Source organism: Juglans microcarpa x Juglans regia, chromosome 3D (genome assembly GCF_004785595.1).
Source record: "Juglans microcarpa x Juglans regia isolate MS1-56 chromosome 3D, Jm3101_v1.0, whole genome shotgun sequence".
Taxonomy (NCBI): Eukaryota; Viridiplantae; Streptophyta; class Magnoliopsida; order Fagales; family Juglandaceae; genus Juglans; species Juglans microcarpa x Juglans regia.
In genome coordinates, this window is record NC_054598.1 from 34,829,755 (window position 1) to 34,856,789 (window position 27,035).

At 35.8% G+C, this 27,035-nt stretch overlaps 2 protein-coding genes and 1 long non-coding RNA gene across 6 annotated transcripts; 2 read left to right on the forward strand and 1 right to left on the reverse strand.

Annotated features, from left to right (window-relative positions):
• The first annotated feature begins 1,508 nt into the window (after positions 1-1,508).
• LOC121256664 (serine/threonine-protein kinase MPS1) lies at positions 1,509-7,280 on the forward strand. Of its 4 annotated transcripts, none has more exons than XM_041157513.1 (6): positions 1,509-1,951; positions 2,546-2,965; positions 3,144-4,183; positions 4,543-4,743; positions 5,598-5,759; positions 6,377-7,280. In XM_041157513.1, exons 1-6 carry the CDS (start codon positions 1,792-1,794, stop codon positions 6,947-6,949), a joined length of 2,556 nt encoding a protein of 851 aa, XP_041013447.1. In that variant the 5' UTR covers positions 1,509-1,791; the 3' UTR covers positions 6,950-7,280. The 4 variants fall into 4 exon arrangements, with proteins under 4 accessions (XP_041013447.1, XP_041013449.1, XP_041013448.1 ...); XM_041157515.1 differs by having other exon boundaries at positions 3,213-4,183; XM_041157514.1 differs by having other exon boundaries at positions 2,552-2,965.
• A 1,352-nt stretch (positions 7,281-8,632) lies between these two features.
• Positions 8,633-20,955, forward strand: LOC121256665 (biotin--protein ligase 2-like). Its single transcript, XM_041157517.1, has 10 exons — positions 8,633-8,791; positions 9,048-9,321; positions 9,400-9,461; positions 9,554-9,702; positions 11,717-11,837; positions 12,246-12,401; positions 13,794-13,839; positions 17,677-17,743; positions 18,631-18,707; positions 20,582-20,955. The coding sequence occupies exons 1-10, from the start codon at positions 8,662-8,664 to the stop codon at positions 20,622-20,624; spliced, it is 1,125 nt and encodes a 374-aa protein (XP_041013451.1). The 5' UTR covers positions 8,633-8,661; the 3' UTR covers positions 20,625-20,955.
• LOC121256666 lies at positions 16,926-25,864 on the reverse strand. The gene is made up of 3 exons (XR_005939042.1): positions 25,853-25,864; positions 25,426-25,429; positions 16,926-17,061 (listed from the first exon to the last, which is right to left on the reverse strand). It is a non-coding gene; the product is annotated as an uncharacterized LOC121256666 (long non-coding RNA).
• Between the last annotated feature and the right edge of the window lie 1,171 nt (positions 25,865-27,035).

A 27,035-nucleotide genomic window follows, 5' to 3' on the forward strand; every position in this document is an offset into this window, starting at 1 on the left:
ATTCATTCCCTCATTTTTCAGTTGTTCACTTTCCTTTCTTTTCTTTTTTCTCAATGTTTTTAGCAGTGTTTTCTCTTTTTCTTTTTCTTTTTTTATAATGAATATAAAAGTTGAAATCCTACAAATTGTGCTAAAGTAGAAAAGTCCAACTAAAGAAGATTTGTATGCTTGCAAATGTTCGTGGACATGTTCATGAAAATTTGTAAATAAAGTTCTTAGATATAATATAAACAATTTATTTTGTTAAAATTTATTTTTCAAAGTATAAAAAAAATATTATATTATTATTTTGACTTTGAGATAATTAGTCTAATATAGATTAATCTCTCTAAAAATTTTAATTTTAGCCAAAACCTCAAGTTTGGACTTCTAGCCGTTGTCAATGCTATTATAATCAATATAGACTAACAAATAATTTATAAGATATTCGTCATTTATTTTGTTTCGAAACCTTATCTCAATAATATTAAAAACCGAAAAAGTTAGTTCAATTTATTTTTATTTCGAAACCTAATATTAACAATGTTTATGATTTAAAGTTTCCGGCTTATCCATATTTTTCAATTTAAGTTTTCGAAATAAAACACCAAGAAAATGATCCATAAAAAGTCATATTATGATATTCAAAACTAATTTAAACATACATAAAACTTAATAAATCAAATTAAAATTTTGAATTTTTCATGTTGAATCAATGAGCATATATATGATTTGTAGAGAATAAAATATATTTAGAATTAAAAAAACTCAGATTTAATAATCTTTTATTTTTATTTTTAATTCAACTAGGAGGTTTTTAAAAAAAAAATTACAACATGGACTAATTTGAGATATTTGTATCAATAATATCATGTGATCTTAGTATCATCATAATTTTATAGAAAACATAAATATTTAGAAATGTTAGATGTCCCCAATATTTTAGTAGCATACCAAACAGATTTTTAATCCCTATCGGTTCTTTATACACGTGTACATGGAAACACTTCAAACAAGCGGACTAGAAAGCAAAGAAATATTATTCCTATGGCCCCATTGATAATAATTTCTTCTAAATGTTTATAAGGTGAATATTTTTCTTCATCCTCAATTTATCATCTCCGATTACACCGAATGTGTTACATTTTAAGTACTTTTGTTTTTTTAAATTTGAATGATTGAAAAATAATGATATTTAAGAAAAAAATCTATTTATCATCTCAACTCTCATCATTGATGTAATATTAGATGATAAGTTTACAAATAAAATATAATAAATAATTTTTAATTATTTAATACTACATTATAAAATAATAAAAATTAAAATAATGAGTAACATTACTCGTCACTTAAAAGCTTATCACATTAGTAAGGAATTACTGTGGTCACGCTGATAGAGAAGTCACCTTCAATTCTACTATCCTGATTTGGTAATTAGGTAGGCCCAATTTTAACTCCTTTATCAAAGGCAACATGGGCTCAATTACAGATTTTTCTGTTGCGCAACCCATTACCAGCAAGTGGGTGGTGATGGCTCCACGAGCGCCAAGAGACCGTTCAAAATTTCACCTTTCCTTCCCCCTCAATGCTATTCCTCTCAATTCAGTGAGCGCTGTGCCAGTGTCAGTGTCAGCCACAGGGGCTCTCTCTGCGAGCGTCACCAGAACCAGCTCCGAAAACCGTCATGGCCATGGAACCTAATCGAACCTTAATCTGAATCCCTTTGGCCTTTCGGACGTTTCTGTCTCGTATTTTTATTGTTCCCATATCCCCCATCCTGCGCTTCTATAGAAATGCCGTTGAGATCCGGACATGGACAGGGAGGCTAACCTTCCGGTCGCGCCTGGGCCTGCGAGGAATCTGATCCGTCCTACCGCGAAGCCACCCGATACGACGTCGTCTTCCTTTTCGTCTTCTCCGCCGGACTTCCTCCGGAATGTCCAGGCCGCCTTCAAGCGCCATCGGCCTCTTGGTATCTATATTCCTTTTTTCTCTAACTCAAGGTCTACTTTTTCTGATAATGAGGAAAATTGGGGCTCTTTTTTTTTTTTCTTTTGGGGGGGGGGGGGGGGGGGGGGGGGGAGGAATCCGTTGCAAGCTCAAATTAGGGTTTATTCAGCTCTTTTCTATATTGACACTCATCATCCTTCACTGAAAATTTTAAATTAGTGTTTATTTTGTGGGCATTTGCAATAAATCTAAGTAACATATTTGGACTTTTATCAATTTTGCTTTACAGTTTACTATCTGTTTAGTTTTATTACTGATAAGTTAGGGCGTTCTTTTTTTTTTTTTTTTTTTTTGCCGGTTGGAAGAGGTGAGCGCTTCAGAAAAAGATAGAGTTTAATGGATATGTACGTGTGGGTTAAATCAATGATTTAGAGTTTCGAACTTATGGGCTTTTTAAAATAAACTTCTGGGATTCAAATTATTTTGTCTGAAGGTGATTGAGAACTTCGAGGTTGAATTAAATTTATATGATCCTTTAACCTTGGCCACTACTTCTGATCATTCAGGTTTTACATAAACAAACTTGAAATTTTTGTAATGTTCGTTTCTGAGGAAGTTTCAGGCACAGGGCAGTCCCACATTTTAAGGCCTAGGCGGATATTGGTTCCCCAACGAGAAGGGTCAAGGAGTTCGGCTTCTAACGTGGGTCCAATGTTAGATGCTGAGAAGTCTCAGGATGTGGTTTCATTGAGCCAGGGTCACATGGCGAAGGACTCAATTGCAGGAACTAAAAGCACAGCCACTGTTTTGGTGGAAACCCAAGAAGATGCATCCATTACTCCACCTTCCATTTTGGGCACTACTACCAAAACCTTTGACGAGAGCTTGCATCAATTTGATGCACGGAGAGATCAACCCAAGCCCATTACTGGTTGTCAGGATAATGATCCAATGGCTTCATTAAGTGGAGAATCTCAAGACCCTGGTGGTCAGAAAAAAGTCTTGTCTTCAACTAGAAGCAATGCCGTCTCCCAGGGTATTTGCTTATTGCTTCTTTTTTTAAATTGCTTGGAATCCCGTGTCTGTTTTAATGCATTTATGGAAGCTTTCAGGGTGACATTGTGACAAATTTTTCTGAATCATTGCTTGTGCTGCATAATCCCTGAGTTTGTCACCATGCACCGCAATGTACTTTTCTCCTCTTTCACATGCAGGGGCCGATGAAGGAATGGCCACTGGATTGGAGAACTTATCATCTCATATGGGTTCACTTGCATTGACAGAAATGGAATGGATTGCAAGCAGTCAAGTGGAGGCATCGACCATTGTTAATCATGACTCAAAGCACCGGAATTTTCAGAACACAGAATCAGAGATTAGTTTGAGATCTGATGGTGGGATCACTTCTTTGTTGGCAAAGAGAACCACGGCTGTTCAGGATCAGCTGCACCAGTTCAAGAACTTCTTAAGCCAGCCTGCTACTCAGTCGTCAGTTGTTGGGCCATCTTGTGCTACCACCACATCTGTCCATTCAACCTCAGCACCCATACTTAATTTAACAACCTCTAGCTCTCATTTGCATCGAGACAGCAGTTCTCATGTGGCCGTAGAATCTTTGGGAGATTTTAACAAGAATGCTTCTTCTGCAAGTCAAGGAAATATGGTGAAGCTGTCAAATCCTTCACCAAAGGACATCTCTGGAGTGTTGATTGGCCAGACATCCATAGCAGCCAAAGCTTCTAACTCTGCCACGGATATCCGACTGGAAGTGAAGGAATATGACCCGTCCAAGGAGCAACAAAACAGAGTGCCAAAGGAAGGTGATGCTCCCGAAAATCCTTCTCTTCTTGATGATAAGTCAACAAAAGGATATGCTGGTGATGTTACCAATGTACAATCTCAACCTCCCTTGTCCAAAAACACATCTTCAAATGCGAAATTGGAGTCTTCTAAATCAGAAAAACAAGAAAGAATTGCAAGTGGGAAAGGTACATCAGCTCCTCGTAAACGGAATTATGATCCTGACTTGTTCTTCAAAGTCAATGGCAAGCTCTATCAAAGGCTTGGAAAGATAGGTAGTGGAGGAAGCAGTGAAGTCCACAAAGTGATTTCAGCAGACTGTACAATCTATGCGTTAAAAAAAATCAAACTCAAAGGCCGCGATTATGCCACTGCATTTGGGTTCTGTCAAGAAATTGGGTATTTAAATAAGTTGAAAGGAAAGAACAACATTATACAGCTTATTGACCATGAGGTACTCACTTCCAATATACAATTGTCAATTATAACAATATGCAAGTCATTGATGTTAGATATTGCTATGTTCAGTCTCCTTTAGGGCATCTATATTCATGTATACAGACAAAAAACTTGCTACTTATGTTTTGACATGGCTATTACCAAGAGAGAAACCATGGCTTTACTGCCAGCTTATGTTCAGCAGTGAAGTTTTGATGGAAAGATTGCCTAAAGCAGCCGGACAAACAATTGGCCAGGGATGTTTTACATGATACGCTGATATAACAAATCAAGTTTTTCTAAAGAGGCCAACCAAACTGCTTCAAAAATTCTGGTTTATATACTTGTGTCTCTAACACCCACTGTTGATCTTAGGTGACAGATAAGGCCTTGCTGCAGGAAGTCATGAACGGATCTATGAGTAATAAAGATGGCCGAGTCAAGGATGATGGTTATATATACATGGTACTTGAATATGGGGAAATTGATTTGGCACACATGCTATCACAAAAGTGGAAGGAAATGGATGGAACCAATCAGACAATAGATGAGAATTGGCTCCGCTTCTACTGGCAGGTTCTCAATTACACCTTAAGTTGATTGATACTGCCCCTTTACCCACAATAGCTTAATTTTTTTAAAAATGGTGCATATTTTAATGAAACAAATACTATTCCCAAAATGCCCTTACATGGGCCAAGAAAGCGGATTTAAAGTTGCAAAAGGTCAAATTAAATTTTGAAAAACAGGTGGGGTTCAACTAGATAAATGTTTTATTTTTGAAAACCTTTACCTATTTTGGGATAGCCCAAAAATGAAATAAGCAATTGCCTAACAGAGAGAGTAGATCCTATTATTTATTGCCTTGTATTTACTTTTGTATTTATAATGCTAGTATTTTGCTTTTTTAGCAAGTGGTTTAGTAGCTTGGTTGTTACTTATTTTCTCTGTTTGGTGGTGGTGTTCTGTGATGTTCCTCCAATATTTTCATCTAGTTGACCCAAATTCCACACTGCTGTAAATTTTCCAGACAAGTGGAATATCACCTTTTAAAATAATCTCTCTCTCACTCTATCTCTGCCCCCCTTCCCCCCTCCCCCTCCCCCTCCCTCTCCTTGAAATTGGCATCTTACTTTTATATTGGTTAAATAACTCCTGGAATATTACGTTTTCATAGTGGTCATTTGGATATCTTACTGAAGTTAAACCTTTTGCTGCTGAACAAGGGCCAGGATCTAGATTTCTGTTTTTGCATTATGCTTGTAAGATGTGCCAAGATACTGAGGCATATGTGCCCTCAGAAGAAGAGTGTTTTTGCTCGAATATATACATGAACTAGTTCACTTATGTTGGGATAAAGTAATCTTGCTGCTTTCTGAGTTTGAATATGGGAATTGAAGTTATTTGTTGCATTACAATTTACTTGGCAGCAAATTCTTCAAGCTGTAAACACTATACATGAGGAACGTATAGTGCACTCTGATCTGAAGCCAGCTAACTTCCTACTTGTCAAGGGTTTCCTAAAGCTGATTGATTTTGGTATTGCGAAAGCTATTATGAGTGATACTACCAACATCCAGAGGGATTCACAGGTAAATCTTGCGTACGCCCTACAAATTGGTACGTGTCTGTCTCATTGACTTTGTGCCCCTCTGGTGACTGATCACATATAGTCACATTTAGAAGGGTGAGTACCACTCTTGCTTTTCATGCTGCCAAAACGTAGCAATGGTGGATTGCAAGTTTTTTTTTTTGTAATGCTGAACACGGTGCATATTTATCAATATGTATTGGTATTAGTCCTCCATGATACTGATTATGGCTGATTTAGCTAAATTCAAATACTGCTGTGGATTCAGTATAGGTCAGTAGAAGTTAAACCATTTTCTGTACAACTTTAACTAGCTTCTGACCATGCTTGGGCTTTAGTATAAATTCGAGAGGTCATCAGTGCAATGATCACGTTCTCATCAACACTTTTTATTTTATTTTTATTTTTTATCATTCTTGTCTTGTTTAGTTTACTTTGCGCTTTTGATAAGAAACATTAGTGAGAACCTTTTTCGCAAGCTTTTTGGTTTATTGGAAGGATGCAGGATTTTGAATATTGAGATTATGATAATGTTTGATCGCGAGCTAAAGCACAGTGCTTGACATTGTGAAGAAAACTGTTATGTTCTACTTTTGCTTAATTATTTGACTACTGCAGGTGGGTACACTGAGCTACATGTCTCCAGAGGCATTTATGTGCAATGAGAATGACGCAAATGGAAATATCATAAAGTGTGGTCGGCCATCAGACATATGGTCTCTTGGCTGCATCCTTTATCAAATGGTATACGGAAGGACCCCCTTCTCAGAGTACAAGACATTTTGGGCCAAGTTCAAAGTTATAACAGATCCAAACCATGAGATTATGTATGGACCAGTTCCTAATCCCTGGCTTCTTGATCTCATGAAGAAGTGTCTCGCATGGGACCGTAATGAAAGGTGGAGAATCCCTCAGCTGCTTCAACACCCTTTTCTCGTTCCCCCGGTTCCACCTCGACTAGTATCATCTCAAGACCAAAGCTGTAAACTGCTCAGACTAATTGCTGACACATGTGCCAGTGACGAGGAAGCTTCCATGCTGTGCTGCCAGCTTGAGCAACTGCTTAGGGAACCAGATCAGGAAACGGCATCTCAGTTATTAACATCACGAGACCAACAATGCCAGTTGCTATCCCAAATGTCAAATCTTTGCTTTCAGCTCCATGAACGATTAGCAAACTCAACAGGGTAAGTTGAGATATGGGAAATGGATCATTCTTGGTTACGTCGGCTTAATCCCCATCCTTTTGTAAGGATAATCGGTTGGGTTATTATGTTCTTTCCACAGGAGGAAAAAAAGAAGAAGCTATTTGGCACCCCTAATAGACTCATTGTATTAGTTTCTGCATAGATGTTGATCATGTGGGAAGACAAGAAACTCAACACAAAATCTGTAACCAATTATGTATGGTAGGATTGCACTCATTCCCTTTCAGATCCAACCGAGTAGATAATCTGAAATCAAGGGCTGATGGTGCAAAATCTTGATTCTTCCTTTGATTTCAACAAAGTTTTCATGCTTATGATCTTCTGTCCTCTTCTTGAGTTTTATGTTATGACCGTCTTTAATGGATGAATATGTGCTTTATTTAGAATTTCCAGCAAATGAAAGAACTGAAGTAGCATTACAAGTAAAAGGCAATGGTGTTTTATACATGAGACGAGAAAATAGTAGTTATAGGTGCTAAATCTACAAAGCAGTCCAGGTTTTTAACTATTTTATCTTCACTTTTAAAACATGGTAAAGGAAACTGGTTGCAACCACTTAGCACTACAAATAGAGGTGATCACGATGCTATTTTGGCATGATATTTTCTTGGATATTTTCATAAATTATTCGAGAATTTGCCAATTTATGTTCAGTTTTACTACGTAGAAGTAAATTTACGTACTAATCTGCATATTAATTTTGTTACCTTCATATTCTAACGCAAATTTGCATACAATTAGATTTTTCCATTTATGTTCATGTTTCCCTTCCCTTCTGCCAAACACGGTGCAAGAACCTAATGAATTTTTTGTCTTTATATAGTTGCATTTAGCACCGTCGTTTCTTTTGTCTTTTAGCTTAGTCTTAGTACTCTCTATGCCGTTCGAAATCCGACGTCGTGGTCAGCTCCTCCACTACCGGCGTTGTCCTCAGTTCCTCCACCAGCAACGCCGGTAACGTAGACCCTGCCTAGCCCAGCCCACGCGAGGTTCTTTTCCTCCAATCTGTTTGAGTTCGTCTTTTCTCCTTTTTTTAGAATGAATTCTACTCATGCCTGCTATGATGAAATCGGCTGCATTCATCGAATTTTTTTTGCTGTGAACTCACATGAAAAGTGATACTTGGGGTCTAATTCCTTCCATTTAGCATCTGAATCTTCATACTTGTTTTTCTTTTTCTTTTTTTTTTTGAATTATGAGCAATTGTTCCCTGGATTATTAACACGCCAAAGTTCATATTTAGTGTAATAATAGATTAAAATAAAATGTTTATAAAGAATTCAAGATCAAGTTTGGTGAGTCTCGAGGGAAAGATTTCCAAACCTTCCAAACTGATGCAAAATGAAGTCACAAACCTCATACCTACTGGCCGACGGTGGTGGAAGGGTCCCTCTGTAGCGTCGTGGTCAGCTCCAAGGGGACGGAAATGGAATGGCCGGCAGCTCAGAAATCATCGCCCAACTCAGAAATCATCGGTCAAAAGTGGCGTCGTGGTCTGCTACGGTTTCTTCGCACCGTTTCAACAGCAGTTCTCGATATCGGTTTGATTTCCTTCCTTCTACTTGAAAAGCCAACTCCCTCGGTTTAATAAAACGAATCGTTTTGAACACGTTGGGCGTGCGCGTCCAGACCTCTATTTAGGACTGCAACAAGAATTTCTCTTTGGTGAAAGAAACGAGGCCAGTTTTTTTGGTTATGCCCTTCGCTACGACGAGCGCACTCCGACTCCTCTCTTCTCGAAACTCCCTCTACTCTCTTTCTCTACGCAAATTCGTTTTCGCAGACAAACGGCCTTTCATTCTCTCGCTTTCTGTGGCATCATCAGGTTCGATCAAACTCGTTATTACGATTCGTATCCGATTTATCATCCACTGCTGTTTGGCTGCTGAGAAAACGGAGGGAAATATAAAGGAAGAAGAGTTTAGCTGAACTAGTTTTAAGTAAACCTTATCTTTTATATTCTCCGAATTATACGTCTTTCATAAAGACCAAACGGGAAGGTTAACATGCACTTGCAAAAATAAATAAATAAATAAATAAAGAGAGAAAGTTGATTTTTTTCTCTTTTATTTCTTGGGCAGCTATGGATTTCAATTCATCTCATACGCTGGTTCTATGTGGAAAGTCGATGGCCGAAAATGAGATCGCTAAATCTATAAAAAGCACTAACGCTCTGAAGCTGCCTGACAGTAGTGACGTTTCAATTCTTTTGCAATCGGAACTGGAGAGACCATTGAAAGAAGACGAATACTCTTTTAGCATCGATTCCTTCATGAATTGTCTTTCGACTAATCAGTTTGGCAGGTTCCTCATTTGGTCTCCGCGGTTGCCTTCCACGCACGACGTTGTTTCTCGGTAAGTTTCAGAACTATGCTGGATTTTTCCTTTTTTTTCCTTCTTGGTTACTAAATTGAGTATTTTACTTTTCACCAGCAATTTTTGTGAGCTTCCAATCGGTACGGTTTGTGTTGCCGATGTTCAGTCGAAAGGACGAGGTTTGAACTAATTCGTAGCTTTTCCGATTGTTGGTCGCAGTTTTGGCATTCAGTTTCTTCTTTTACCTAATTATAATGCGGTATTTTCTCAGGTCGGTCAAAGAATGTATGGGATTCTCCAATAGGTTGCCTTATGTTCTCTTTTACCATACAAATGGAGGACGGGCGAACTGTGCCTCTTTTGCAGTATGTTGTGTCTCTTGCTATCACTGAGGCAGTAAAGGATGTCTGTGACCAAAACGTAAGATGGTTGTTTTCTCTATTGTGTTGCTACCTTTTGAAACATAACACTAAGACCAATTTGGCAAATTGGTTTGTGTTGAGCCTTTGACATCTGATTATTGACATCTTGAATTCATGGGTGGAACAGAAAATTTTTGAATTAAACTATTTAAGATGAGTTCAACATTAGAGGAAAGTTGGTCTCTAATAATCTTGGAAACTTTGAATTGACTTGATTGTTGTTTGTGACACAGGAAAAGTCTTCGACACCAATTTGATGTGAAAATAAAAAGACATATACTGGTCTGATTCCCAAAATGTAGAACAAAAGCTTTGACAACATTTCTGATGTAACAACAGTTGCTAGATGTTTTTAGGCTTATGCTTCAAATTGGGTTAAGAAAGTGTGAATTTCGAAGGGTATTAAAGGGCTGGAAATAGGAAGCAAAACTCAGAGAGTATCTGGACAGCAAGTGTCTTATAGGAATTAGAAGAAGTTAGGTTAGGGCTTCATTGCGGAAAAAGGTATGTACAAGTTGGGGAATCTAGGTTTTATAACAGGGGAAGGTGTAAGGTAGGGTTTGGAAGAGAAACAAAATGAAGAAAAATCCATGTGATGGATGGATGATAGGGTTTTTGTTATAGGGAGATAAAGATTTTGGAAATTAAAGAGAAAATGCAAAGAAAATATGACATATACAGACAATCATACATATCTTCCTTAGGAGTTATTCTATTCCTAAATCGGTGTGTAGAGCACATCATGCACATCACTTAAATGGTAAGATTTGATTTGTAAGATTCAAATTTTAAAATTTATCTTCCAAATCAAATTATGCCGTATAAGCACTTTATTAGTTGTGCTTTACACACTGGCTTGAGAATAGAATTTTTCTTTCTTGAGTACCACTCTTTGAGTTTCCTAGGCTTCACACCTTGAAGAGAGGAATGGATCACACATTCTTAAGAGCATATCATTTACAAAACTCTCAAAAAGAAAACATGTTCACCATTGAATTAGAAGCATTACATAAATGTTTAGAGAAAAGTAAACATAATTACATTATGAAATGATGTTTTTAGTCTCTTGAAGCGAAATGGGTGGTAGACCTGTTAGTGTGCTGGAAATGGCAGTTTGATAGTCACCAAAGTGAGACCTTTTGTAATTGATCCAAATTTGTTTGACCTGGTGCATATGGAGGGAAAGAAATTACCACTATTCTCAATATTGCACAAGGACATTGGAAGACTCTGCTTTCTTCTGTCAAGGTGCTGCGGGATGTGGAGGCAATAAAGCCGAATGGAGGATGATTCCTTTGTGTTTGTTCTGGTGTCTATGGCTGGAGAGAAATGGGAGGTGCTTCGAAGATTTTGAATGCACTATGGGGGAATTTAGGGATTTTTTCTTTAGCACTTTAAATTTTTGGGTGAACAATCTAGTGAAGGACATGAATATCTTGTAATGCTTTATTTTAATTATATTTTGCTTTAGTTTGTATTTTGGTGTATTCTCATGTATACTCCCCGTGTACTTGGGCTATGCCTATTTATTTGGAATAAAATCTCTCATTACCTATCATAAAAAATAAAAATAAAAAGACTCTGCTTTCTTCTGTAATTTTCTTTACTCTTGGATGTTAGCCCACCCATATCTCTGTAGCTTTAGCTTCTAGGACTTTTTTTATTAAAAGAAGTCATACTAAATAACTTATAGAACCCATAATAAAAAACCGAAAACATACTTATAAAAAATAAAATAAAAAACCAAAAACATAATAAAATCAAAATATGATATAATGGTCCTAAAGTTCTAACCATGTCCTGAAATATAAAAGCTATTGAATTATAAAACCATCTCCTTTTTCATGTATCAATTTGAAGTGTAGCTTACAAACGAAGGCCACTCTTATATCTTTGACTTACTTGGGACAATGCATGCCTTACCTGATTTTAATCTATCTAAACTGAATCATGAATAATGCGGAAGGGAATATATGGATATGCTAAGTTTTTTATTTCATTGTCCATTTCAGGGCTTGCCATGTGCTGATGTTAAAATTAAGTGGCCAAATGATCTTTACTTGAATGGCCTTAAAATTGGAGGCATCCTATGCACCTCCACATATAAATCAAAGAAGTTCAATGTCAGTGTAGGTAATGGGATTGTTCTTTTGGGCAATGATATGCAATTTTTTTTTGTGATCAACCATGCTGCTACATATGTAACTGGACTGGCTGGACTGTTTTCCTTTTAACCCCTAGGGGTTGGCTCAAGTGTAAGGGCCTTGGTCTTGGGGTATGCTCCCTCCAGGTCTAAGGTTCGAACCCTTGGGTGCAAACAATTTCTAGGGGCCACATGCCATTGGTGAAAGGCCAATGATTTACCTGATCTGTGTGATGTGGGCACGTTACACAAGTCCAGGACTTAACCGGATAAAATAAGTGTTGCATTGCACGGTCTCCGAGGTTTCTCTTCATATATATATATAAAAAAATCATACTGTAATTTAGGCTGTGTGTGTGGTAGCTATTGAATCATTCCATGAATCCATGTCCTTGCAGGTATAGGGTTGAATGTTGATAACCAGAAGCCAACAACATGTTTGAATGCAGTTCTAAGAGAACATTCTGATGTGGCTTACCGATTTAGTAGACAAGAAATACTTGCAGCCTTTTTCAATAAATTTGAGAGATTTTATGATCTTTTCATTGACCAAGGTAAATATATGTTATAATCATATTTTCATTGTAAATAGTATGGCACTGCAATGTTCAATGTATTGCCTCCTTTATCATGTTGAATTTTATCATCTCTCTTAAAGTTTCAGCTTAACTATGCACGTTGATGCTTTCTTTGATTCTCATATCAATTAGGCTATACAGTATTCCCACATACTTCTGGTAATTAACTTAATTTACTTTGAGGAAGGATACAAGTGGGTTGTGCATAGGGCTGAAAATAGATCCTTTAGATCAGTCGGAAGACCAAACTGCTAAACGAACCGAAGGGAACCAGCCAAATCAATTGAGAGTCAGTAGACTGGCTCAGACTGACCCCAACAGTCAACGGTCTAGGATCAAATGGTGATGGGGGGCAAGCCAAGGAGTGGATACAGGTGACTCCAAGAGTTGCTTTCTAAGTGTTAAAGAGAAATGAAGAAGAGAATAAGGAGAGTCAGAAAGAGAAATTGATCATGATGTGAAGCTCTAATCTAAATTCTAAAATATAATAAAACGGCAGCATTTTAGCAAATATTAGTTTTCATATATCTGGGCCTGGACAAAGGGGCTTATATATATAAAATATATGTAATATTACTCTCTCTCTCTCTCTCTCTATATATATATATATATATATATATATCGGTTTGGTCATGTCGAGGTGAACCAAGTTGCCCAAACCGAGACCGAAACGGTCTTATTGGTTCTTCAGGTTCCAGAACTGACAACCAATTGGTAAAGGTTACTGGTTTCGGTCAGTCCCAGTTTCAATATGTACACCCCTAATTAAATGCACACATCATGAATTGGGTAGTTGAAAAGGGAAGTTCAGAGTGCACACTTTTCTTGCAAAATCTACACTGAATGCATTCAATGATTTATTTATTTATTTAAATATAGATAAAGCTAGACCAGAAAGAACAGTTTCTGAATACATCCTTGTATTTCTGAATTTACATTTTTGTCCCTCAGCATAGATGTAATTTCCATCATTCAGTAGATTACCACGTGTGCCAATGTGTTAAAACCTATTAGATTTCCCAAGTGACTTGGAAACCTTCTCCACGATTTGTTAATGAATAGATTGATCTGATAATTTTTAGGGCAAGTACTTGTTGTGATTGTTATATTGTTGAACAAAATAGACTATTTTTTGTTGCCTTTGACCACAAAAAATATTTTGTTATGCTTTTACCAGTGCTTAACAAGCTGGTTCTGAGGACACAGCGAAGCTAATTGTTTAATTTGGTGTGTGCACATGTTCCATTTGCCAATAAAAAACGGCATGTATGATGATATGCTATGTCATTCTGTGAGTAGCATATTTTATTTGATAAACTGTGTTGGTATGTAGAATAATGTCAAATTCTTTTGCTGTGCATTTTACAGGATTTCAATCGCTTGAAGAGCTATATCTTAAGACATGGCTGCACAGGTGACCGTAGATTTTAATATCTACTCTCTATGGTTGACACCAAGTCTCTTTATAAATTGCTTGCAGTTATATTCTGGTAAAAAATAAATAGTATATTTGCTTGTCGGCATTTAGTTGCTATTCGGTGAAAGGTAGAAGATTCAGCATCATAGTTTGTTTCTATGCATGCGTAAAGCAAAGAAAAGTCTACTCATATGTCCAAATCAATCCACTTTTTCTTTTATGGCAATTAAAAACAATGTTTTGAATACCGTACCGGATAGCGTACCGGTCAAGGCACTGGAACGAAATATTTCGGTACCGGTACCGTTTCGGGATAGCGTTTCGGGATAACGTTTCGGGATAGTCGATCTATAAATAAATTATATATATAAATATATATAAAAATTATATTCTAAAATAATAGTCTATATATAAATAAATTATATACAAATACATATATATATAAATTATAAATAGTCTAGTCTGAATTGAAGGTTAAAAAATAAGTTTGTAGTTTGAAAAAACGAAAAAACGAAAAAAAAAAAAAAAAAAAAAAAACACAGGCCGAAATATCGGCCGGTACCGGCCGAAATATAGGCCGGTACAGGCCGAAATTGAGGCCGGTATGACCGGTACCGGCCGGTACGGCCGGTATTTTGGCCGGTACGGAACAGGTATAGTACCTGTACCGGCCGAACGGCCGAAACGAAAAATTTCGGCCGTACCGGCCGGTACGGTACGAAATTTAAAACTTTGATTAAAAACCAAAAACTAAAAGTTTGTTATTTCTGAAAAAAATTGTTGGTGCTTAGAAGTTGGAGCTTGAAGAACATAACGAAAACTTTGCTCAACCACCGGTGCACCCTAATGGTCAAAGGCTAGGCTTGAGATGAGCTGTAGACTCTGACATCATGGATTTGATTTCGTGCTAAGAGTTCCCTTGGTTTACCGGATACATGGTTCCAATGGGTGGGGTCGTGTATCCAGGTTTTACTTCCTAGGATTGGGTCCATGGGGTTGTGTATCTAAAGTTTACTCCCAAGGAGTGGGTCTGAAGGACCATGCCTAGGTGAAGTTCGATGTCATTAGGAAAATAAAAACTTCATTCAACCATCCAACTTGACTCGGTACTAGTCGTCCTTGTGGCCCTTGTTGTTGCTAACCGTCAAAGTGATCAAGAGCTGGTAGAGAAAAGCAATTTGGCTTGATATCTAATCACTTCACCAAACATTTGGGATGGAAAATGAATTTGTTTTTACTTCAAATCTTTTGCTGAAAACAGGCAATTAGTTATTTTCCCACAGCCAGAACCCCCTCCCCTCTTGATTTATTATGGGCATTTGCCTCACGAGTCACTGTGGCTTCAACTTAAACCATATTACTCCTTAATCCTTATTGATGGTGAGGTTTATCTTGGTTTCACGACTGAACCTATAACACCCCGTTCCCCTAGAGTTAAGGATAAAGTCATTTTTAGAAATTTAGGGAAATCGGAGTGCTATTGATCTTGACTTTATAAAAAGTTTATTTTCTTTAAACGAAGCACCAGATACAAAAGATTCCATAAATAAAACAATGTCATTATTTATCTAAGTACGTAAAATATTTTTTTTTGATCGGTAAGTAGGAGAAATAAATTATATGAATTTAGTTCCCCGACGTCCTAATGCAACATGAAGGAAGTCTAAGTACGTAAAATATAGAAGTCTGTTTGCGGAAGTACTTAATAAAATTTTTCAAATTTTGTACTACAAAATCATAACTTAAAAAACTCTGTACATAATCTAGGCCTTTGTCTTGCCTCCCTGGGCCAAGTGCCATCCTGCAGCTCCATCCTTATAAAGATCCTCACCCGGGATGGTTAAGACATAAAAACATACAAAAAAAAATGAGTCGAATACTTAATAAATAGTACATCATATAGTAAACATAATAAACATAGGGTTTTCTTGAAAGCGTGCATACTTAATACTTATTCTTATACTAACATAAACATGTAACATGACTTATAAAAAAAAAACATAAACATGTAACATGCACTATGCACTATGCATAATTCATTACACTTATCTTTTCCTTTCTTTAATTGCCAGCACACCTTAACCCCCGTGTGCAGGGTTGTGCACCAGTTCCACTGGTGTGGCCACAAGGGGAACCGCTTAACTTATCATAACATACTATGGTGGACCATGCTTATTTCTGTGGCTTGCAAATCCACCCATAATTGCATTGGTACCATGCATCTCTTATGGCCATTCTTCAAACTTCTATCATAACTTGTCTTCTATCTTTCTTACCATGATGCGTGTAGAACACATAATCACATAGCTTATTGTAATCGTAAATGGAAGCATATCATGATGCATGTAAAACAAATATTAACATGACATTCAAAATCACTTTCATCATAACATGATACGTAAAAAGCTGCTTCCAATAAAGGGCATATGCGGCACAGAGTAGCTGGGAGCTTTGGATGTGGAAGGTGTTGTGGTGCTGCAGGGAGGTTATTGCCGTGAGGAGTGCGACGGGGCTGGGTGTGAACTTTGGTGGAGGAATCGAAGGGCTGTAGCGATGGGGCAATCGGCTTGGTGGTGCAGGTCACTGTGCAACAACTTCTGTAGCTTGATAATGATAGTTTCCTAAACTTGAAGAACATGACAATGAGGGAGGGAGGAAGAACACTACAATTAATAGGCACGTAGATAGGGTGTGCGGTAGCAAGCATGAGGGTGATACAGTGCAGCAACCCTAGCTGAGGGAGATGGATGCATACACGTGGTCTATATTTATAGAAGGTAGCGGGTCATGGGTCTTGCAAATGGGTTGGGTCATGCTCATGGGTCCTAGGGTTTTTCTTGGGCATTGTATGGGCTTAACAAATGGGTTGTGCCATTTTAAATGATCCAAATAATCTCATGAGCTTGCCCATATTTTAATGGGCCAATTATTCAATAAATTCGAATGGGCCTAGTCTTGAGTCCAAAATACGCCCAACTCGTCCAATAAATATTTTTGGGCTTTTCAAATAAATTCTTAGGCCTAATACCAATTAAATATAGGTCCATAAATATTAAATGGGTTTTAATCCAATTATTGAGTCTAATAAAAATCATTATTCCATCATAATAAAATTTTGGCCCGTGGCCTATTCAAAATTATCCAATAAATCTCAATTGGGATTCCCAAAAATATTGGCCCATTAATACCGTCCAAAACCATGCACTAAACCTTAACAGGCTTTAAAATAAACTCTTGGGCCCTTGGCCTAATTAAAGTTCCTAACCAACCTCAATAAATTAGTAGCTCGTGGGTTATTCCAAAATGGTCCATTAAACATAATTTAGGCCCAATAAAATTATCCTTATTCAATCCCTAATAAAATTATCCCTAATAATATTTTTTTTTACAAATAAAACTTCATTTTACTTATAAAAGAAAATAATGTTGGATCGGGTTGTTATAGAACCATTTTGGTTTTCTATCTCAAAATACTCTCTATTGGTGCTGTTACTGCTATCCTCACCTTCCCACAAATGTTTGATTGCAGGGGTGCATGTTAGCACTTTAGTAATGCCTATTTCTAGATGTTTTGTTTTGTTTTTTGTTTTCTATCATAGTCATCCATCTAAACATTATCATTCACCTCATTCCATCATTTTGAAAGATCGGGCTTGTTTAAGAGTACAAATAATGTGTTCTAGTATAATTAATGACAAACAAGCCAGAGCTTCTTGTTTTAGTTGTGACGTCATGATCCATTTTTAAATTCTGTTTTACGTTTACATCTTATGCAATGATATTTTCCTAAAAGCTTAAACTCATGATTTTTGTCTTTTGGGTATTTGCATGCAGTGGACAAAGAGTAATTTTAGAGGAAAAGAATGAGGACCAAGTGGTTGAAAATGTGGTTACTATTCAGGTATGATGAATTGAAAGGCTTCCTACATGCTTGATTATATGTGGTACGTAAAATGGGAGATTCAGGCATGTGCAGATAGAAATTTTTTGTGTTCGTTCCTATTGTGTAAAGCTGAAAGAATATTTTAAACTTCATCAAACTTGGCACTTCATGGCATAGATTCTGTTTTGAGCAAAAAACTGTCCACTTCAATCCAGTTCAATTGGATTTAGTAATATTGCAAAATGTATCAATATGGTTGTTAAAATCTAAAATATAAATCATTGAAATGTTTGAACATTGAAGGTTTTAGACATTTTGTGAATTCCACTATCATTAGTGAATTGTGATTCATGTGCTTACAAAATCAGCCTATCAAATTATTTGCAGGCATGGGTACAAAATAGACAAATGATAAAAGAAAGAGCAGAAGCCCAATAAACAATAAAAAGTTATTTTTGTTGTAAAAAAATTTAATTACATATGGAAGGTTTTTAGTATTGTGCAACTTCCATAAATGTTTGTGACTTGTGATTCACATGCTAGTGTTAAATATTGACAATTTTATTAGGGGAAAATACACTTTCTACCCTCCAACTTGCACCTTGCCCCCCAAAGTAATAAAATAAACACATTCTCCCATCCAACTTCCAAAAAGTTGCACTATGGCTACTTATATAAAAAAAACAAGGTTGCGCTACTGCTGTTTTTCATAGTTTGTTAGATTACACTTTTACCTTGGTTCTTGAATTGCAATATCATACAACTTTTGAGTATGTTCAATACCAATTTTTGTGCCTCTTCATTTCAAGGGGGATACTCAGTAGTTCAGATTGAACTTCATTACAGTATGTGTGCCAGCAATAGGAATATTGATTTCTTAAAACATTTAATTATCTTATGTGTAGGGTTTGACATCCTCAGGATATTTATTAGCCATTGGTGATGACAATCAAATGTACGAGCTTCATCCTGACGGCAATAGGTATTGTGTTTTAATGGTATTCTAGAGATTGTTATTGGCTATGAAAAAAAAATTCAGAGAATACATGGGTCAGTAGACTCAGTATATGGTTTATCTAGGGCTGTGCAGAAAAGGCTCTGACCCGATCCGTCCATACGAACCGACCCGACCCGACCCGACCCGACCCGTCCGATAAAAAGCGGGTTGAACGAACTTGCGGGTGAAACCCGCTAACTGTCGGTTTCAATCCGACAATCACAGACCTTATGCCATCCATCCCCAAATCTCAGACCATACTGCCATCACTCTCATTTTCTCTCTGTTATCACCTAAGTCATTGTCGTCGGCAAAGTCCGTGCCTTGCCTGCGCTGCGGCTACGCAATAGGATTGACAGTAAGCCAAGCTCGCGAGGTCGGAGGCGTAATTTTGTTGGGCCCTATTTTCTTCGATGCACTGTAGACTCGGACAGATCCGACGGAGAATGAAAGGGAAAAACTCATTCAACAGCACAAAACTCCAACCTTTCAGATATTAAATCCAAACATAGAAATGGAAAACACTATGACTCTCTAATCAAAAACCGATTAGACACAAAACAACGTCCATTTATTGGCAAAGAACTACTTGGATCTCTATCTCATCTTTTGGTGCTTCCTCTTCAACCTCTGCATGCGCTTCTTCTTCCACTGTGAAACCAAAGAGGAAACCCTAGTACGAGATTAGGAAAATTAAAAAACAATTTGGAAACCCTAGTAGTTCCTTGGCTCTACAATCAAATCTTACCTTGGCCCTCATGGTGATTCCGTGTCTAAGTTCCTTCTCACCCTCGCTTTCGAAACCCTAGTAGTTCGGAGTAGGCTGCGCAGAGAACGATTTGGAGGCTTTGAGAGAATTTACAGCAATTGGAGAAGAAACCCATGTATAGGCTTGAGATTTTTGTACGGAATCTCGGGCCTGGGTTTGGATTGGAGAAGAGGAGAAGCCGGCGGGGTCGAAGGTGAAGTAGAGAAGGTCACCTGAGGTGATTCCGAGGGAGTGCAGGGACGCCTCAAGTGAGGAGGCCTGGAGCTCGTCCTTGCGATTGAGAGAAATATGAAGAGAAGAGGAAGAGGAGATTGATTGAGAGAGGGTTTCTTGAAGTTGGGATTTGGAGGCTTTGAGAGAATTTACAGCAATTGGAGAAGAAACCCATGGGGTTTCAAAAGACATTTCTGGAGATTGGTCAATATCAAACAGGTTGACCCGACTAGAGTCAGGTCGGATTCTTCTATGTTAGCATGCATGTCAGTTCGGGTCGGGTCAGGTCGGTCCCAAATCAAGCACGGTTTGGTCGGGTTGCAGGCCTAGGTTTATCAACAGAGTCATTTGTTTGTCTATACAGTGTGTGTGTTTGTGTGTGTGTGTGTGTGTATGTGTTGTCTATACAGTCATTTGGTTGTCATAGAGGCCCAACCTAACATCTTAGATATGGTTTGGGTTTATAATTTTCTACCACTGGCCTCCCATAGCTTTCCATTCTTGTACTGGTCAGCCCTGGATAATGCCTTGGGGCACAACTTACATATTTTAATACATTTTTCACACCAAAACCTTAAAAAGTAAAAAAGCATCTCAAGCAATGTATTAATTACACTTTTTCTATTCTTGCAAATAATTTACAAGGGTGGCCTAATTATGCTTGTATTCCCTTGCACAAATATGCTTGTGTACGTATTAGTCTCCTTAAGCCATTACATTCCCTTAATATGAATTTTAAGAAGTATGTCTCTAGAGTACCCCGTAATAATTGGCAATTTAATTTGTGGTTTTATCTTGAGATGCTATGGTTCTGGATCCATCTTACAGAAAATATATATGATTTTAGATCATGCTTTTATTTATTTTGTGGCTTCAGTTTTGACTTCTTCAAAGGGCTGGTTAGAAGAAAACTTGACTGAAGAAGCACCTTCAACTGGAAGCAACTATAGTCCTCAGACGTGTGCATATTTGATCATGTTCGTTGTCCTTTTTTTTTTCTCCTTTTTGGCGCACCTATTTTTTTCAAAGAAACCTTAACTATACTTAAATTTAATTAGGTAAGATTTCCTAAATTACAACCGTTGTACAATTCTTTGAACAGCTGTTTACCAAAATAAAAAATATATCAAGTGATATATTTGACATCCGGTACAGGTGGAATCATAGTTGCCGCAGATAATTATTCATTTGTAGGACTTATTGTTTCCCTGTTGATAGCTATGAGCTAAGTTCTATGAATAATTTGTCTTATGATTAGTTGGTTGCCATAGCTATTAGGTTGTACTGATGTTTCAAGATGCACTCATATATATGTCCAATTTGGATGTGTCAACTGATTGATGAACTCCATTATGATTTATGACCTACATGTCATAAAAGTTTGTTGCGAGGGCTTTCATTGGTGTTGAAGACATGACATGTACCATTTTTTTTTAATCACTGTCAAGTGTCTAAACATGCAGGATTAAGTTTTCTTCTTCCTATGGGCTGGGGATGAAAATTCCATTGTTGTAAGCTGACAATGATTTTGGGTGTCTTGGAAACTAGTGGTGTCCCAACACACAAAAGTATGTCTCGTGGATGTGGGTTGCTTGATGTTTCTGCTTTGTGTCAGTGTGTGTGTGTGTGTGTTAAATGTGTAATTTGGTGGGAGAGAAAGTGACTCCCCCACCTCCCACATGCATAGCCTTCTGTGATTAGGTCCAAGCCATAGTACCTTTGTCGTTGCCATAAACCACTGTAGGGTTCCATGTTTGGAGTGATGTCTCTATCGAAATGTGTGGGAATTAAATTGAGTTATATGTCATTCTCAAAAGGCTGCAAAAGGTCAAACGAGAGGAAGTTTATGGGTACCTAGTCATTCACCAAAAACAAAAACTTAATAGGTTTCATTTCTATCAATAATTCACCAAGCACATCAAAAGTAAACAGTCTTTAAAAATTGCCTTGCGTGAGTTGTACTAGGTTGTTGGCAAGCAGACACTGCAAAAGGAGAAGCTGATGCTATAATGTCCTGTTTTGGTGCTTTGTGGGAACAGTAGAGATGATGTTAAATGCCGTAGTCGCAATAGGGCTGTGTGGCACTAAGCTGTGATGGTTAAGGGCCAACCCTACAAGTTTTTAAGAGTAGTACCTTTTTCTTTTCATTGTAGACACACTGAATAGCGTTTGGGGGGGGGGGGGGGGGGTGGGGTGGTCTTGGTGGAAAGTTTCACAAGAAGATAAAGGAAATATAGAGGATGGATGGATGGATGGATAGACGGAGATATAGACAAACGAAGCTCAACTTTTCAATGAATCGTACTTATGGATGATCTTCTGCAAGAATAATGAGGAAAGAAATAGGATTAGTCAAAGATCCTTTTGGATTATCACATGGCAAGCAGGCAATTATGGATCAGAGTGGGTAGAGATAGAGAGAGAGTTACTAGGTAATTACCCAGAAAAAACAAAAGAAGATGAGAAAACTGAATCGGGTGAGATTGGTAACTAGGGGAGGCCAAAACAGATGCCCATGCTCCCAAATAAGGTTGGAAATGAAAAAAGAAATGTTAGGAATCGTATCACTATCAGATCTTATTTCACTTTTGTGGGCGTGGGAAGATCAAATCATTGTTAAAAGAAGATAAAGGTATAAAAGTTAACAATCATTGTTAAAGTAAGGTAAGAATGCAATAGTAGTGTAGTTTCTTACCTCACTGGGTTGAAATGTTTATGAACAATAGCAAATTTCCCTTCACAATTGCCAAGTTTGATCCTAAAAGTAAAAAGAGGTGAGCGATCGTTCTCCAGCTAATTAACGGGATCACGTGGGTCTGGCTGGTCTATGAGTGAAGTAATTACAATTTTTTTATGTAGCCAGAAGTTTTATTTTAGAGTAATGCTAGATATAGTCTTAGAGTGATTAGTTCTACGCACTTTTTTTTAAAAAAGTGAGGTCTATCATTAAAAAAAAAAATGATTTTTATTTTATTTTATGTGAGATCTAAATTTACTCTTTTTAAAATGAGTGCATGAGATTTGTACACTATAAATGTGAGATCTAATATTGCAAATGTCATTTCTCTTCTTTTATCATCTTTTGTTTTGGTCAAACAATGCCTTACAACTCACAAATAATTAAAAAAACTGAGTATTTCTCCAAATTGAGCTATACTTCCTCTAGACTCGTAGATAAGAATGACAAGTGCCTCTAGAGCATATGACAATTACATATTTTTTTAAAAGATTAAATTAAAAAATTTGCATATATCATTTTATTAAAATGTCATTTGCTTTTCACATAATCAAATGACACGTGACAATTTATTTTAAATGAGTTGATGGAAAATCTTGTAGAAAAAATAAGTATGGCTACATGTATTTTTAGCAAGGCAAAAGTAGAAACACTTGACAGAGATTTATCTACTTAAACACAAATATTTTTTAATTTTAAATTTTAAATTTTCATCTAATCATTACAACTTTTTTAAATTAAGTGTACGTGTCTCGCATACTCTATTTGAAAAAAGTGAGACTTACCATTAAAAATATATGTTTTCATGGAAGTTTCATATATTTTTTTTTTTTTAAAGAAAATACCTGAGATTTGTGCACCCTAAAAAAGACTACATAAATCATTTTCCTAAAACTAATATCCAAACAAGCTTTTTATGCAAACAACTTTCATAAATCCCAATTTACAAGATATCTCAAAATCTTTTTATGCAAACAAACAACTTATATTTCTTGTTCACTTTCACAAAACCCCATCTCAAAACCTTTTCTCCTTATGCAAATGTGAAAAATTAGATAAAAACACAAATATATTGTTCAAACTATTGATCTAACAAAAGCGTTTCCTGGAAAGCGCACATCAATTATACAAAATTAAACAAAAAAAAAGGGGGGGAAAAAGAAGGCACGCGTGACTAGGTCTATAAGAGACTAGACCGGATCAAGACTAAATGTATATATATATATATATATATATATTATATATAATATATTATTTTATATAAGTTAATTGTGTAATTTTTACCTAAAGAATTATAATTGACCAAATATATAATAAAATTATTAAATATTTATTAATTATATATAAAATATTAAAAAGATCACTTAATTTCTCATATATATAATAAAAAAAATATTCATGAATGGAATCGGACCCGACTTAACCAACGATTTAGCATTTAGAAATGATGGCTCGGTGACTCCTCCCTACGGACCGATTACAACCCATGCATGACACATAAGACAACTTAAATTGGATATATCTCAAGTCCAAAATTGGTAACTTCGGGGGAAAAAAAAAAAAGAATGAAAAATGGCTTTCGGCTTTCTTCAGTCATGAATCTATCGTCTGCGTCTCTGCGAGTACTGAGAAACCGTACGCCGATACGCAACAGCAGAATAGAAATTCAAGCATCTCTCTCTCCCAACGGCTCACGAGGAAGGATCCACAGTGATGCCATCGTGAATGACTACCACGTGCTATCCACGTCAACACGACGCACCTTTGACCCCGGGTTTTTTTGGGTCAAACTGAGCGCCTGAAACGAGAAACGGTGTCTCCGTGATCCTCTGCCCTCTGGTACATCTTAACATGCAGTGCTGTCCCTCTGTTCTTCATTTTTATCTCTTTTCATTGCCTCAGACCGAAAGTGACCACTCAACACGTGTTCTCTAGTCAGGCCTATGCAAATACGGCCCCCTCCCCAACTCATCACCAAGAGGCTGCGTACATCTTCAGTTTCTCTCTCATTTAAAACTATATTTTTCCTTTTCTTTGCTTTTTATATATGTACTTTTATTTCAATGATGATGCTCCCACGCTAAGGTTGACATGTCACGTACCTGGACATGTCATCAGGCATGATGGTTATCTATTAAGTTAAAGTAATTCATATAAAGGATGTAAATATCGTATAATTATTTTATTTAATAATAAAATTTATAATTAAAAAATTAATTTTTTTCAATTTTATATTTTATTTATTTTTTTCAAAACGATTACGAAATAATTACATAATTTATAATTATAAATATATTTTCTACAAGAATTCGTATAAAATTTTATTTATTGGGATTTGTAATGATTGGTGTGTACTTATGTAATTTTCAATCATGGATGTAATCTACCACCATTGAGTTCTGGGTTAGGACACTTTCGTTATGTCTAGATTTGTAAAATATGCAAGATAGATTTGAAACCATTATGCAAGTAGGTTGGAAAAATAAAATGAAAATAGATCGAAAAATGAAGCTTGGTTAGAAAAAGTAATGATAGGACACAACTATTATACATAACTCTCTGAATTCCTTTCTTTCCTTGGAAGGAGATTATTGAGAGAGAGACTTGAACACCATCAAGGTAGTGGGAGTTACGTGTATTTCCTCATTTCTCTCGTCTCTTCAATATTAATCTTAGTTTCCAGCTAATAACTCTTTTTTAGGTCTCGTTTAGATATAAGAAGTGTTTCATCTCATTTTATTATTATAATTTTTTTAAATTTTTACATAAAATATAATAAATAATTTAATTTTTTAAAATTATAAAATAATAATAATATTAAAAAATAATATTCTAATATTTTATTTCAACTCACTATTCAAACTGCACCTCATTCTTTTTTCCTTTCGCATGCTCAAGGTTTAGGATGAGTTTTTTTAGCCTCGATCTACTTCCTTTTAAATCCCTCAAGCTCAACTAGCACGTGGCTTGCTAGCTCTATCAACTCTTCTCGTCGTTTGCATTATGCTGACACTAGCTCGTCCACAAACAATGAGCACGTGAGACACAGATGACTCTAGAGTGCATGGATCTTATGTACCATCCCTACCGTTTCACCTCCGTATTACGTTGCTAACCAAGCACCCACCGCAACCTACTTCAGTCCGGTACCAGTTTCACCTTTTGAAAAAGGGTCCGATTTCAATTTTTCTTTTTCTAGCATCGGGCCGGACGAATTCATATATATATTATATATATAATTTTTATATTATATATAAATATTATATATAAAATAATCTTATATTATATGCTAAATTACTAATTAATATAAGACTAAAATTTAAAATCCTATTACTCATAATAATAAAATAACATAAAATTAATATAACATTTTATATAACATAAAATTAATGTTATAAACCTTAATATAACATTAAATATTTTAATTTTATTAAATAAAATTAATATAACATAAAATTTTAATCTTATACATAAATATTTGTTTGATTATATGTTATTAATATAATATATATATATCAAAGATAAATATATTTTATAGCATAATAAATTATAATATATATTCTTTTTCATAAAAACATTTCTATGCATTTGATCATATACACTCATATAAAAAAATATACGTAACTATTATATAATATATTATCACTAGCATACATAAATTATAAATAAGTTAGACACTAACTTATTAGTAGTTAAATAACTATTAGTATTAGTATATCACTATTAGTAATCCACTATATATAAATAACTATATAAATCACTATAACTATATATAATATTAGTTTTAGTATTAGTATAGTATATAATATTAGTGTTATATATAAATAACTATAAAAATCACCATAACTATATAATATTAGTATCACTATAATATATTATATATATATACACCATATGTATTAGTATAACTATAAAACAATAATATATAGTATTAGTATATATAATATATACTATATATATATATATTAGTTCAATGTTAAAACTGTTGAACAAATCTATGTTATTTCTAAAACCCATAAGAAATATTGCTTGTTTAACAGAAGATTGATAATTTGATTCAAAATTTCCTGATAAAAGGTTACAAATTTTTGCATATTGGTTCTGTTTAAGTTGATGTTAAACCTCTCATAAGGAAAGGCAATAATGCTTCGGTACTTCTTTGTTTGTGTGATGCTAGGTTCAAGAAATTTGAATCTAGCATTCTTGGTATGATTCAGATCTCGTTTGGTTACACAGTTAAGATGAAATGAGATGAAATGTTTTGTTGAAGATTAAATCAAATATTATTATAATATAATTTTTATTTTAGGATTTGAAAAAATTAAATTATTTATTATATTTTGTGTGAGAGTTTGGAAAAGTTATAATGATTATATGAGTTAAGATGGTTTGGTTTTGTGTAACCAAACCAACCAGATTTCTCTGTATAGTGGTCCTGTCTATTTTGATTGTTTCCCTGATTTAACTCTTGCTTTGAATGATCCTAACATTCTTAAAGTTTTGACTTTAAATATTTTGACATCTGGTATGATATGAAAGAATGTAGCAAGCCTCTTGCCATATATACAGATTCCTTCAAAATTGCTGCGAGTTA

Excerpts from the sequence above, each read along its gene's own strand:
- LOC121256664 (XM_041157513.1), top strand. The coding sequence starts at position 1,792 with ATGGACAGGGAGGCTAACCTTCCGGTCGCGCCTGGGCCTGCGAGGAAT. Across the intron at positions 1,952-2,545 it reads CAAGCGCCATCGGCCTCTTG|TTTCAGGCACAGGGCAGTCC; the intron begins GTATCTATATTC and ends TTTCTGAGGAAG. Across the intron at positions 5,760-6,376 it reads ACATCCAGAGGGATTCACAG|GTGGGTACACTGAGCTACAT; the intron begins GTAAATCTTGCG and ends TGACTACTGCAG.
- LOC121256665 (XM_041157517.1), top strand. The coding sequence starts at position 8,662 with ATGCCCTTCGCTACGACGAGCGCACTCCGACTCCTCTCTTCTCGAAAC. Across the intron at positions 9,703-11,716 it reads AGGATGTCTGTGACCAAAAC|GGCTTGCCATGTGCTGATGT; the intron begins GTAAGATGGTTG and ends TGTCCATTTCAG. Across the intron at positions 11,838-12,245 it reads GAAGTTCAATGTCAGTGTAG|GTATAGGGTTGAATGTTGAT; the intron begins GTAATGGGATTG and ends ATGTCCTTGCAG.